The sequence below is a fragment of the Amblyomma maculatum genome, chromosome 2 (assembly GCF_055883805.1).
Source record: "Amblyomma maculatum isolate TAMU_Amacu chromosome 2, ASM5588380v1, whole genome shotgun sequence".
Lineage (NCBI taxonomy): Eukaryota > Metazoa > Arthropoda > Arachnida > Ixodida > Ixodidae > Amblyomma > Amblyomma maculatum.
In genome coordinates, this window is record NC_139345.1 from 159626423 (window position 1) to 159638386 (window position 11964).

General features: G+C 42.7%; 1 protein-coding gene across 1 annotated transcript; it reads left to right on the top strand.

The window, feature by feature from the left end:
* The first annotated feature begins 2932 nt into the window (after positions 1-2932).
* On the top strand, positions 2933-11596 carry LOC146200285 (uncharacterized). The gene is made up of 3 exons (XM_084592322.1): positions 2933-3066; positions 8473-8582; positions 11427-11596. Exons 1-3 carry the CDS (start codon positions 2933-2935, stop codon positions 11594-11596), a joined length of 414 nt encoding a protein of 137 aa, XP_084448448.1.
* Positions 11597-11964: the final 368 nt, after the last annotated feature.

Genomic DNA, 11964 nt, shown 5'->3' on the forward strand with positions numbered 1-11964 from the left:
AAGCCAAGGGTAAAACTGCGCATTCCTCCTCACATGCTTGGCGCAAAGAACATATGGTTTTCATTCTCTCGTCCTTTTGTCGCCTCTCCGCCCGAGTGCCTTGACTAAAGCAATTCTCAAACCGTTTTCAACTTCCCGTCTTGTAGCCTTTTCTCCCCGTAAAGCAGTCATCGCGGAGGGGCAGCGACCTTCACTGCCCTCTCTTTCCTCCCGGCTAGGCAGGCGTTGCTCACAATGCCCCCCACTCTACTCCTCCTCACTCTTCCCTTCCTTCCCGCCAACTTTCCTGGCCGGCAGCCTTCTGGGCTCACGTGGTCCTGCGGGACCTGTTTCATTTCTCTCACCCCCTTTCGAGCTTTATGCTTACTCTTTCGACAGATCTCAAGCAAAAAAAAAAAAAAAAGAGGGAGAGAAAACACAACCATCTTCTGCCCTCTTCCAACCGTGCCTCAAAACTCGACACAAGCCGCTGATTCAGAGGCGTCTGGTCGGCCACACAATCCCCACCCGCTCGAGCTCCCGCAGCTTTGGACAGCAGAACCGAAAAACCAAGCCTTGTGAAAGTTCCGATTCGTCTTAATGGCCATGCCTGAAAGAGGATATTTCGATTCGTCTTAATGGCCATGCCTGAAAGAGGATGTGAGTACCACCAGCATTTTAAGTTGTTTGTTCACAACTCAGCTCTCTGAGATTATTTCTTGCTTTGTCTCCTTGTAAGATCGCTACTTTTTCTTACCAGGTGTATAAAGCATCAGATCCCTGGGATGTACTTTGCGTGGCAGCATTCATTTTGGATTGTTGCAATTGAGGTCTGCAAATCTGCGCTAGCCGTATGGTAAGATACTTTTTTTTTTTGCATTATTTGGTGCAGTATGTTGTCAGCCTTGATCATCATGTCAATAACCGATATGCTTGCGAGAACGGAAAGTCATTTATTTCGACCGCACCACGCCAGTCAGTTCTGAACTGTATTTTCAGCGCACTATTTTGTATGCATAAACTCTGGTCATAATGACAAAATTTACGGCGCAGAGGTGGCCAATTTGTATTGCAAAAGAAAAACGTGGTCCTGTAAAACATGACGCGTGTTTTGTGTGATTTTCAGGTTACAACTTCATCGCTCGTGTGTTGTGAGTCTGAAGTGGTCAGTTTCTTTTACAAACTGTATACAAAACTCAGAGTTAAGTCTAGATTTCTGGGACATGATTCTTAGTTGCGAGCGAATATTTAATATTGTAATTTGCCGTTATGAATGCGCTATTGGAATGGTCTAAACGACGCGTAGCTTATTCACGTGTTTGATCTTTCTCTTGCGCTAATTCCGAGTAGTAGAAGTGTCATAAAATAGCCGCTTAAAATAGGTTATTTACAGTTGCTACCATAGTTCTTATACTTTACCACACGTACAAAGTTGTTCCCACAACAAACGTGATGCTAAGTTACGGATTTCTTTATTTTTTTCAGTTCGAGTGTATCATACAAACCCCAAAGCATCTGTGTCGTACGTTGTTTTGGCTGCAGCTTTGACAACTTTTAAAACGATCTGTTTGCAGTAATGATGCGGTGCACACTAAATTTAGTAGCCGCGGTCGGAGTGCGACTGCCATTTTTTGTGTCTGTTTTTTCCTTTGTAGTTACTTTTTAGTTCTTGCGGCAATCTATTCAAAAGAAAGCTATTGATTTGAAGCTTCCAGTTATGACGACGTCTTTCTTCTACAGGTGTTCGATCACAAAGGCACTACAAGTATAAGGGGGCAAGCACTGACTACCGTTAAAGAATAGATAACGGCAAATGTCATTTTGTTTTATGTTTCCAGCGTCAACAACGCATCCACGTGGGAAGCCGTGCACTGCCAGATGTGCAAACCAATGTAACCAAGTTAATATGGCCGGCCTCACTGAGCATGCAGCTTATTTCAACCTGAGTAAATCAGACAAGAAAGTTGCCTGAGGGCCAACAGGTAGTGCTTTATTTTGCATTTTTACTCCACGGTCTAGCTGCACTTCCACTTTCCAAAAGTTTTCTGTCTTAATGGGATTTATGAATGTTGCTTTTATTTCCAGGTGCCATCTGCGAAAGGAAATACATTGTTATGCACGCTGCTCAAGTCCATATCTTTCAAGGCTGCATGGAGCTGCTGCCCCTACAACCGACCACAAAAGAAGCTGCGATGAACGCAGCGCCTTCCTCCAACCTGGGACCTGAGAACACCTTGACAAGGGACGCAAAGACAGGAGGAGCACTGAAGTCTAAGAGTTCTACCTAAATGTTTCCATGCCCTGTAACACGTGCACACCTAATAAATCACCATGCAGTGAACCTTTCAGCTGTATTATTTTCTGTGCATGGATATTCTCAGCATGCTTTATTTAAATGAAAAGCTGCATGAAAAATATATTCACTGCATAAGTAGGGGATGGGTTTGCAGGTGCCTATTAGTCATAGCACGAAAAAGCAACTAGCCGGATTGCCAATTGCTCTGGCTGGATGCCAATAATGCAAAACCACTGGGCAAGATTGGATTGGAAATATTGTGTAGCCGATAAATCTGGCTGGATGCCAGTTGTGAATATCCAGTGAATAAGCATGGATACAAGATATTGGATGGCCAGTGAGCTTGGCGGGATGGCCGTGATATAACAACCAGTGAGTGAACTTGGGTGGAAGATATTGAGTAGCCATTGAGTGCCGTTGAATGCCAGTAAACAAGGTAGTATGCCAATACTGGTTTTGATAGGAGAGCCGATCAAATTGGTTGGCATATATCTTGGCTCTTTGTGCGCCCCAATCAGACGCCAATATTGACCAATATTGGGACCAATATATCCCAATATTGGACCATTGGCGGTCCATTGACGGCGTGCTGCTTGGGTAGCTTTAGATGTGGCGACAACTGAGCTCACTTAAGTTGAAGCCCCACATTCATAAAAAATGCACCTGCGACCCACGGACAGCAGAGGCCGAAACATAACTGGATGCGTTTCGTCTAAAACAACCTGTGCGGACAACGACACAAACGCGGTTGAACAGACCTTCACTTACTACAACAAGTCCTCATGCGAATGGTAAGTTTATACGCGAAAAAAACGTTCCACTTCATTAAACTTCTAATCAGTGCAGATCTATCTTCAGTGGTATGGATGACATCTAACATCTCAAGGTGTTCAGTGTGGCACCCGCTTCTATTATCTCTTTCAAAGAACTGCCAGACCAATTCAATGGCAATGGACCCCTTGCAAAAATTGTTAAGTAGGCTTTCCCACGCTGCTTCTTGCCCCAAATATGGTGTCACTGGCCGCCAGAAAAATGGCGATATAGACCTGAAATCGCATGTTGCTTCTAAACAGATGCATATAGTGGTGATAGGGCAATTATGCAAATATGTTCTGATGCATAAATCATATGAATTATGGCCAAAATGTAATGTTTCAATACATTGCTGTTCTGCCATTAGTGGGGAATGCAGCATAGAGGTGAAGCCGACTTGACATTTATGAAAGGGGTCTTTGGAACATGCTATGCGGCTGAATTATTGCATAAATGAAAGAGGGTGAAATTTGCCATGAAAGGCTTACAGCGTCAACACCCGTCGTCCGCGGTTAGCAAACGGGCAAAATGTCTATACTTCGTGATGGTCCTTTACTTATCAAGACTACTCGATCATTCGTCAAGCTTAAACATTTCAGTACGCAAATATTTCAGTACACATTAGACTTCACCGTACCACACGTGACAAAGTAAAACGCATCCCAAGCATTAAATACTCTTCCTTCTAAAATACAGTGTGAGTAAATGCAGTGTGTTATAACAAAACGTAATGTGGCCGTTAAATCAAGGACAAAGCGTCCTAGTCTTGTAAAATATCCTTCGATTCTTGATAGCGGCATCGAGTCTTCTGGAGAACATTTTCGTCCTCAAAAATTAATGAATAATGAATGCTAATTAGATGAAGTTAGTGCGAAAGTTGCCTAATAACACCAATATCAATAATACAAGCTTGAAATTTGTCCATGTCACCTGTGTCGTGTCTTTGCGCTCCGTATATATCCTAGCTAGGACCTCAGTGCAGTGTGCTTATTATTTTTCAGTGGTTAGTGTTTCAATGTTGGCTTTATGAATAAAGTATCGATTCAAAAGACCATCTCGAAAACCAGTTATCTGAAATCGTTTTCCCAAGTTACTACTTACGTAATGTTTTAGCCTGGTTAAAATATATAGGGAGTAGTGGAAAAAAATCCCACTCACGTCTCTCAAAACAATTGCGCATATTTCTGGAGCACTATTTTCAATTGGGTTTTAGACGCCGTTTGGTCCATAGTTACGCCCCAACAGCTGTTTGATCACATTATAGCTTCCATTTCAGCCCCTTAATTAAAGCCGCGCATTTGACGCCATTAGACATGCACTGCATCCACTAGATTTAGGGTATCATTGAAAACATTATGGTGGTTAAAAAAGTAATTTAGATAGTAGCTAAATATTCTTTTGCAAGAAATAAATGAGGGGCTCTTAGGGTTAACCTTGAGTGCATGATGCGGTCGCTGCCTGCCGCTGTCCGATGGCTTCTGCCCTGAGAAGTGAAATGAAGACTGCGACAAAACCTCCGAACGGAGAACGCTGAAGGCGCAAAGGAGAGCTCTACACGGATGCAGATTCAGAATCCCCATGAAACTTCGTTTAGGTACCCGTATGTTTCTTTCTGTTTGCTTCAAATTCGGCGTCTTGTTCTTTTCATTAGCGCACCGAACATGGCGTGGAATAACCTCAAGCCTAAATACAGCACGTAAGACCACCAGTCATTCAGGAGCTTCACTGTGGCCCATTTTTTAGAACATCGGTTACATCTGGGTGGGCACCTTGTAAGCTTTCAAACGATGGTACATCTGAATAATGAAACAACACATCCGTACAAGCATTGCCAGCGAACTTTCTATAATATACCTAAGGTCGCATGTCTTTCACGATGCTACTGTTTCAGGATTAGCTGCTCTTTCTGCTCTTTCTCGATGCAAGTCTTTCAAAAGAGCCGACGAACCTCCTCGACTCTTCACCACTGTCCATGCGACGTTTTCCTTTATTAACCTCTAACCCACCTAAGCTGATTTCACGCCACCGATTGAAATTGTGGCGTGAAATTTTTAGCATTCTTTAAACCGGTCCGAACGAGACACCTTGGACTTTCCTTCAGAGGTAGCTGGTACTAACTTGAGGGCTTGCTCTATCAGTTATTAGTCTCTACGAGACTGACTTTGCAGCAATGCTGAACTATTTATAATGCAAGCCACGTCAGCTACAAGCTTGCAGTAAGATGTTTCATGCACATGACACTTTAGCATGTCATATGCATAGAGCATGGATGAAACTACCACTTGCTCAAGGCTTCCACAATATGTCCCTGAAAACGAAATTTGATGCTCTTGCTCGTGAGCCAGCAGGAAATATTAATTTTCACTTAGTGATGTGTTTAGTGCATCTTCGACACATCAGAGGTACGAGTAGTTCAGATGGGATAGCGATACCTTGATACAGTGTGAGTAGATTCGTGTTTGTGTCGTTTTTATTCTAAATATTTAAAATTCATGCAAGAATTAGCACTGATTTCAATAAGACAATATTGTTAACACCGACGGTATTTGTCTGCTGCTTCATTAGTGGCCCTTAACTATAATTCGGATAAACGTTTCGATGCTAATAAATGCATGCTACATTAAATGTGAAACAAAAATTATACCACCGCACTTATTTGTTTGGGAAAAAGTCTTATATCAGTACAATCTGTACAAATTACTCTTCTTTAAATACACGTATTTCTGTAGGGTTGTGAGTTCTGTGTAAAGGTGCTAGTGCATAATTCTTTTGTGTTTTACCAGGGCGTCCTTTAAAAAAGGTTACACTGCTTACTCCTACTACCGAAATCACACACTCCGTAATGCGTTCAAGTCAAGCATTGGATGCAAGTAAAAATGTTTTGTTCACATTATCCTTCCTTAACCCTGCGTCTATGCTCGCAGTAAGAAAGCTAATATTTCGTTTTATTTCTGTAGATAAGACTATCGTCTACCCTGTTCTATATGCCGACCAACACTGTCTTCTAGCATACCTGGACTACAGAAGCAATGGTGAGCCAAGTTTACAGCATGGGCTTCGCTTAAGTCTTGATTCTGCTCTGCTAAAAACGAACCATGTGCGCACGGTAACAGTATATGCTGACATAGATAACTGTTTCGTGAATTTCAAAAACAAACTTCATCCTGTCACATGCTTACCGAGTTCATGAAAGGCCCGTCCACTTTCCTGTAGGGGCAGCAAAATATAGTATTAATATTGCCCAACCGCCTTCTCCAGACCGAAAATCGCGCCTTCCAGCAAAGTCCGGCGCTTCGGATCATACGGACCCTGCTCCTTCGATATCGCTGCTGCAGTGGTAAATTTTCTAGTGCCGAAAAGGAATAGAGAACACTCCTATAGCGGACCCTGATCAACCGGAACGTTTTTCAACTACTGTCCTCAAGTTAATGTCAATGAACATCCTGTAGTAATAAACAGTTGAGCGCTTATTGAAAACTAGAGTTAAGTAAAATATTTAAACTCGCATTCCAAAGCGGTTGTATTTATACAGGATACGAATTTTCATCACATAGCAGTGTTAACCTATAAGCTGCCCGAGGAGAAAAGATTTATGAACAAGTGCTAAGCGCTGTGATGAACCTTTAGGAACCGAACGGGGTAACATTTCAAGGGATCGCCAAACTATATACTGACAGACATCAAGCAAATAATAAATAACGTTTTTATTGCAGTCAGAGCGATATAGCAACTCACAAAGTCAACCTCGAAACTAAATATGAACGTGTAGCACCGCCCATTCGCCATTTTGAAACCACTATATGTAGTGTATATCTCTAGCCATAGCCAACAGTAGCACTATCTTATTCAAAAGAAATTTTAGTCAGCTACAAGGGGCATATTTATTAGCTGGAGTGTTTGATGCATCATCCACGTTTGGAGTAGTGAGCAGGCAGACACAGGATTCCGCAGTTGAGGATATTTTCTTTTCAGCAACAATGTAGGCTTATTTAGCACGAGTATTTCGCACCAGGAATTAGACAACGATCTGCCTAAAGTAGTTAGGTTCCTTCTCCATAAATCAATTTCGGGCTGCTTGGTGCATTTTATCGAAAAAGAAGATTCCACAGCGCTAACAAATACGACGTAACAATAGACACTGACAGGAAAGGCTCTGACTCCAACTGGTCACACTTCTTTTTGGAAACGACAACAAAATAAAACTTCTTCGAAATCACAAAAAATGATACATTTTTGTTCATGCGCAAAACCAAATGCTTCCTCACCGTCGACCAGGCTAATCGCGCGATATAAAGCCAAAGTGTGGACCAAAGCTCACAGAATTTAGGTTTTTAGCAAGAGGAGGGACACCCTGGCCCGTGAGTTGCTCGAAGTCTCGTGTATCGAAAGGCTGGGATCAGAATGCGTCAGTCACACCCCAGTACCCCTATTTGGTGGCGAAAGTTGCCTGCTTAGTTTTGTTTATATAGGCAATGCCTAACGTGACACACACGCCTTGCCTGCGGTGTGGAAGCATTTGTTTTCGCGCATGGACGACAAAAATGTTTCATTTTTCGTCATTTTGAATAAGAAGTTTCATTTTGTCGTCGTTTCGAAAAAGAAGTGTGAAGGCCAGAGGTAACAGAGGTCAGTCCAAAGTCGGCGCTCCTGTGTTCCCAAAGATGCTTTAATCATTGCCTGGGTTCGAGACTCTGCAACAGCTGGTGTTTTGTCTTCAAGAGAACCGTCACTTAGTCCTGCCACGGAATTCGACGATACTTCCTCGAATTTATGTTATTGCCGAAGTAAAAATTAAAAAAAAAAGACATAAAGTACAATCCCCAATGCTTTCCTTGGTCTCGCCGACTGTTGGCTTCTTTCCTTCATGTATTATAACGAGTACCCTCATTTCCCCTTCATTTATCTAACTGCATCTTCAGACACACAAAACGCACCCAAATCGGGTAGGAGGCTTATACAAGAGCTGACATCAACGCAGTATTCAGTGAGATCTGTCCACTCTGGCAGTATAAAGTTGCACCACACTGTTTCAAAATGTCTAGGACTAGAATTAACTCATGCGTAGAACAAGGCAGCATTGATAAATTGATTCGAAACGCTTGGCCGCCAATCACAAAGTTCGCGCAGCACACACCCAGAGGAACCAATGATTCACCGCCAACACCACGGAATAGCGCAGCTTGATTGACGCTAAAAATAAATTTGCATCCTAAACAATTCTTCAACCCTAAACCCATAACAGAGACTGCTGCTCCCGTGTCAATTAATGATATGGTGCGGATGTCGTCAATAAATACTTAAAAAATAGTTTTTACACAAATACAAAGAGGTATTGGAAACGTTCATTCTTTGGCGACCTCACTTGCGCTGGCCATGCCTTCTAGTTTCCCGAAAGTGATAAACGGCGTCGAGGAAACGGTGAGCATCGTTGTCTGTGTGTGCGGCGTCAGGCTGCGGTCGAAAGCGGGCGAGAATTTCGCATCTGTGTCGAGTGGTAGGTATCATAAGCATGTGTAGGCTTCGGTGATAAAATGTCGTATTGAGGCGATCAGAAGGATTGAACAACATGCGACGACCTTGTGGCAACAGGCCTCATCCGCGACCGTACCGGAAAATGTGTTCAGACATGCCACAGCTGCAGCACATAGGTTGCGGGCGCCATCGGTCAGAATAAAAGTGGTTGCAGACTTGTTCTGGCTGGTAATGGTAGTCAGGCCTGCGTTGCTGACGAGCTACTCCGCGTGTGTAGGAGGGTCTTCGGCACATTCGTGGCAGGGAAGAGATTAAATTGTCATACAGTCTGCGGTCGCCAAAGCGTGGCGCATTTAGAGTCGGAGTCCAGGAAGATGACGGGATCGCGGGTTTCGCCTGCCACGCGCAACCATCATACTGGTGTTCATTCTTGCATGCAGAATATTTGTTCCGCAGCAATTCTTCCCGCACAATTCGGCATATCAGATCAGCCATGAACTCCTGTGCACTGATATAATGATCGCGAGGGATATGTGACGTTGGACAGTCCCACAAATTTCCGGTGTGGACGCAACTTTAGGCTTTCGAAAGTGCGGCAGTGTCTGATGATGTCAGCCGTAGAGTTCAAACTCTGTTTGCTTATAAGTAAAGTGTATACGTCTTCAGCGATCCCTTTGAGCTAGTGGCCTACTTTATCTTCCTCGAACATCCGTGGGCTTACCATCTTGCACAACTTCACAATGTTCTCGATATATGGGTGCACGTCTCACCCGCTACCTGGACACGCTGTAGTAACATTTGCCCTGTACGTTTCTTTTTTTGCGGATCCGTCGCCAAAGACCTTCTTGATTTCTTCTATGAAACGATCCCAGCTGGTAATTGAGTCCTCATGATTGTCAAACCAAATTAACGCCGTGCCTTCCAAGAAGAAGATTGTGTTCGCAAGTTTCACGGTTAAATCCTAACGATTGTACCGACTCACGCTTTCGCAGTTGGTTCACCACTAGTCGACATTCTTGTCAGTTTTCGCACCAAAAGTGCGCGGCTCGCGATAATACCGCCAGCTTCCCACTGCAGGGGTTGTTTGGCCGGCGTCACCGCCTTGAGCCACATTGAATGGTAGGGGCGGTAGACCAGCGAGTCGGCGGCTTCGTCGAAGATAACAGAGATCCGTATTGATCTATCCCGCAAGCTCGACCAAAACTGTTACGTACTCAGTACGTAACGGGGGTGTTTGTTTTTATGCACTGCAAGTCCGCAGGGCACTCCAGCTCCTGTTTCTTCTTCTCTTCTTTCTTGCTCCTCCTTCTTCCTTCTCGTGAGTCCCAAAGTACCTGGCAATGTGTTTACGAGAAAAAGACTCAAATTTCTGCTACATGTAAACGAGTTTAAAACCAATGCTTTTTAACCTCTAGACAACCTTAAATTCTTCTCTCGAAACATATGAGGCTCTGATATAGCAAGCTTTCTCCACATTTATTTCCTCTGGTATGCTCTTGTCTGCATTATAGGGGCATAGGCTGTGATCGACAGGCTTTCATACCTAAAACTTTAGAATACAGTCCATAACCCCGATATGCACTTTCAGTGGAGTATTCGGAAGGTTCGTAAAAGCAAATGAACGATCGCTTGTTGATAGAACAGGTCTCGCTTGTCCATATCTAGCTACACAATTATCAAGAAGACTTCTTTGTTATCCCAACTAGCGACCATGTCCTCCCAAAATACATACAATATAAACCTTCAAGCGGTGTGGGAGGTGGTTTTCATATTTTGAATTGGTATATATAAAAAAAACGCCATTATAGACATATTACTCGACATAGTCTAGCGCGACAATGCATTTTTTTACGCTTTCGCAGTGTACGCATTCAGTCTAGCATAAATACAACATGCAAACCCACATGTGTAAGAATATCTTCAATAAAAGAAACTTTCGTTGATGCACCGAGTTTAACACACATAGCTCGAAAATTTCAATTTATGATGTGAGTAAATTATAGAGAAGAAGGAGGAAAAATAACAACACGTCGACACCTACGCTATCTTCTAGTTGTAGTGCTAAGAAGAATGAAAATTATGGAGAAAATCATAACCTACGCAAGTGCTCCCATTCTGGCTATGGCGCTGAACCCCATTATGCAGTAATGACATTTGTCATGTGGTGTAGTACAAAATATAAAAAATACTGAAACTCAAAGACGTATACAGTGAATGCGCCGATTAATTCGCTGCACAAGGTCGTAACATTATACAAAGAGTTAAACATGGCTACATGGATGCATTCATTTTTTTAGGGTACGAATAGAGCTATAAGTTACAGTCGGCGCAGGATAATAAAGTAGATAATGATGTGGATCTGAGAAACATATCCTATAAGAATGAAACTAGTCAAGCATAAACGCTCACTAAGCGATATTGTGTCGTACTTCCTTTGGTTGCAGACATCCGAAATACAAGCGTGTGCCCACGTAAGGAAAACATCAATGAGCAAACTACGCACAGATGTCGTTGCCCCAAACCAAGCAAGATGTTCGTGCCGAATACTGGAAATACAGTAGAAAAAGCAGTTTTTTCAATATTATAATGAACAAAAAAAATTGACGACGTTTCCTTCAGCTATGGATCTATAAAGAAACAAGGTTTCTGAGCAAAAAGCAAGATTTTAGATCATTTTAGCTCTCGATAAGCAGACACAGTATATTTTTAATTGGTACCTGCTAGTCTAATTTCTCACTGCTTCCAAAACTGCCAAGCAACTACCAACATAAAGCTGTAGAGCTACATAATACACGAAGGATTTTCATTTGGGGCGGTCTTTTACAATGCAGCTGAAGAAATATATAACATTTGTCTTTCTTCACAGATTCCGTTCATGGTTGTGAAGTGTGGGTGAAGCAAAGTTACTTCAAGAATTGTCAAGAAACTTGCTGCGACAAACTTTTTGCAAAGTTGTGTGATCCTGTCGTTCAAATGATGCACAACCGTACAGAATGTCATCTCGTCGGGGATGCTGCGGCACCAACTGCTAAATAAAATATTGTTTGTAGGTTTTAGAAGGTGCCTGTCGCCTGTTTTTTTTTTTCGTACAACATGTACTTAGGATATGATATATGGAGCATGAGAAACCTGATATGATGCACATGGGTTAAGCAATGACGACCGCCATTTTGCAGAAACGCAGAATAGTCTAAGCTCGATTTTAAGTAAACGGTGTCTGTCCCGTTCTAGGGTTATTGCCTTTTTCCTTGTAACCTACTGATTTAATTAAGGAGCCTGAAATGAATAAACAACTGCATCAATCGATTGCGTTTGTAGTTACTGTTACAGCCAGGCATTTTTCTTCCTCAATCAGACCACGAAACTTCAGCTTTGCCGCAATTAGCGCATAGTTTCTAGGGTAA

Coding starts and splice junctions, on each gene's coding strand:
- LOC146200285 (XM_084592322.1), top strand. CDS start 2,933: ATGCACCTGCGACCCACGGACAGCAGAGGCCGAAACATAACTGGATGC. Junction 3,067..8,472: donor AACAAGTCCTCATGCGAATG/GTAAGTTTATAC, acceptor CATGCCTTCTAG/TTTCCCGAAAGTGATAAACG. Junction 8,583..11,426: donor TTTCGCATCTGTGTCGAGTG/GTAGGTATCATA, acceptor CTTTCTTCACAG/ATTCCGTTCATGGTTGTGAA.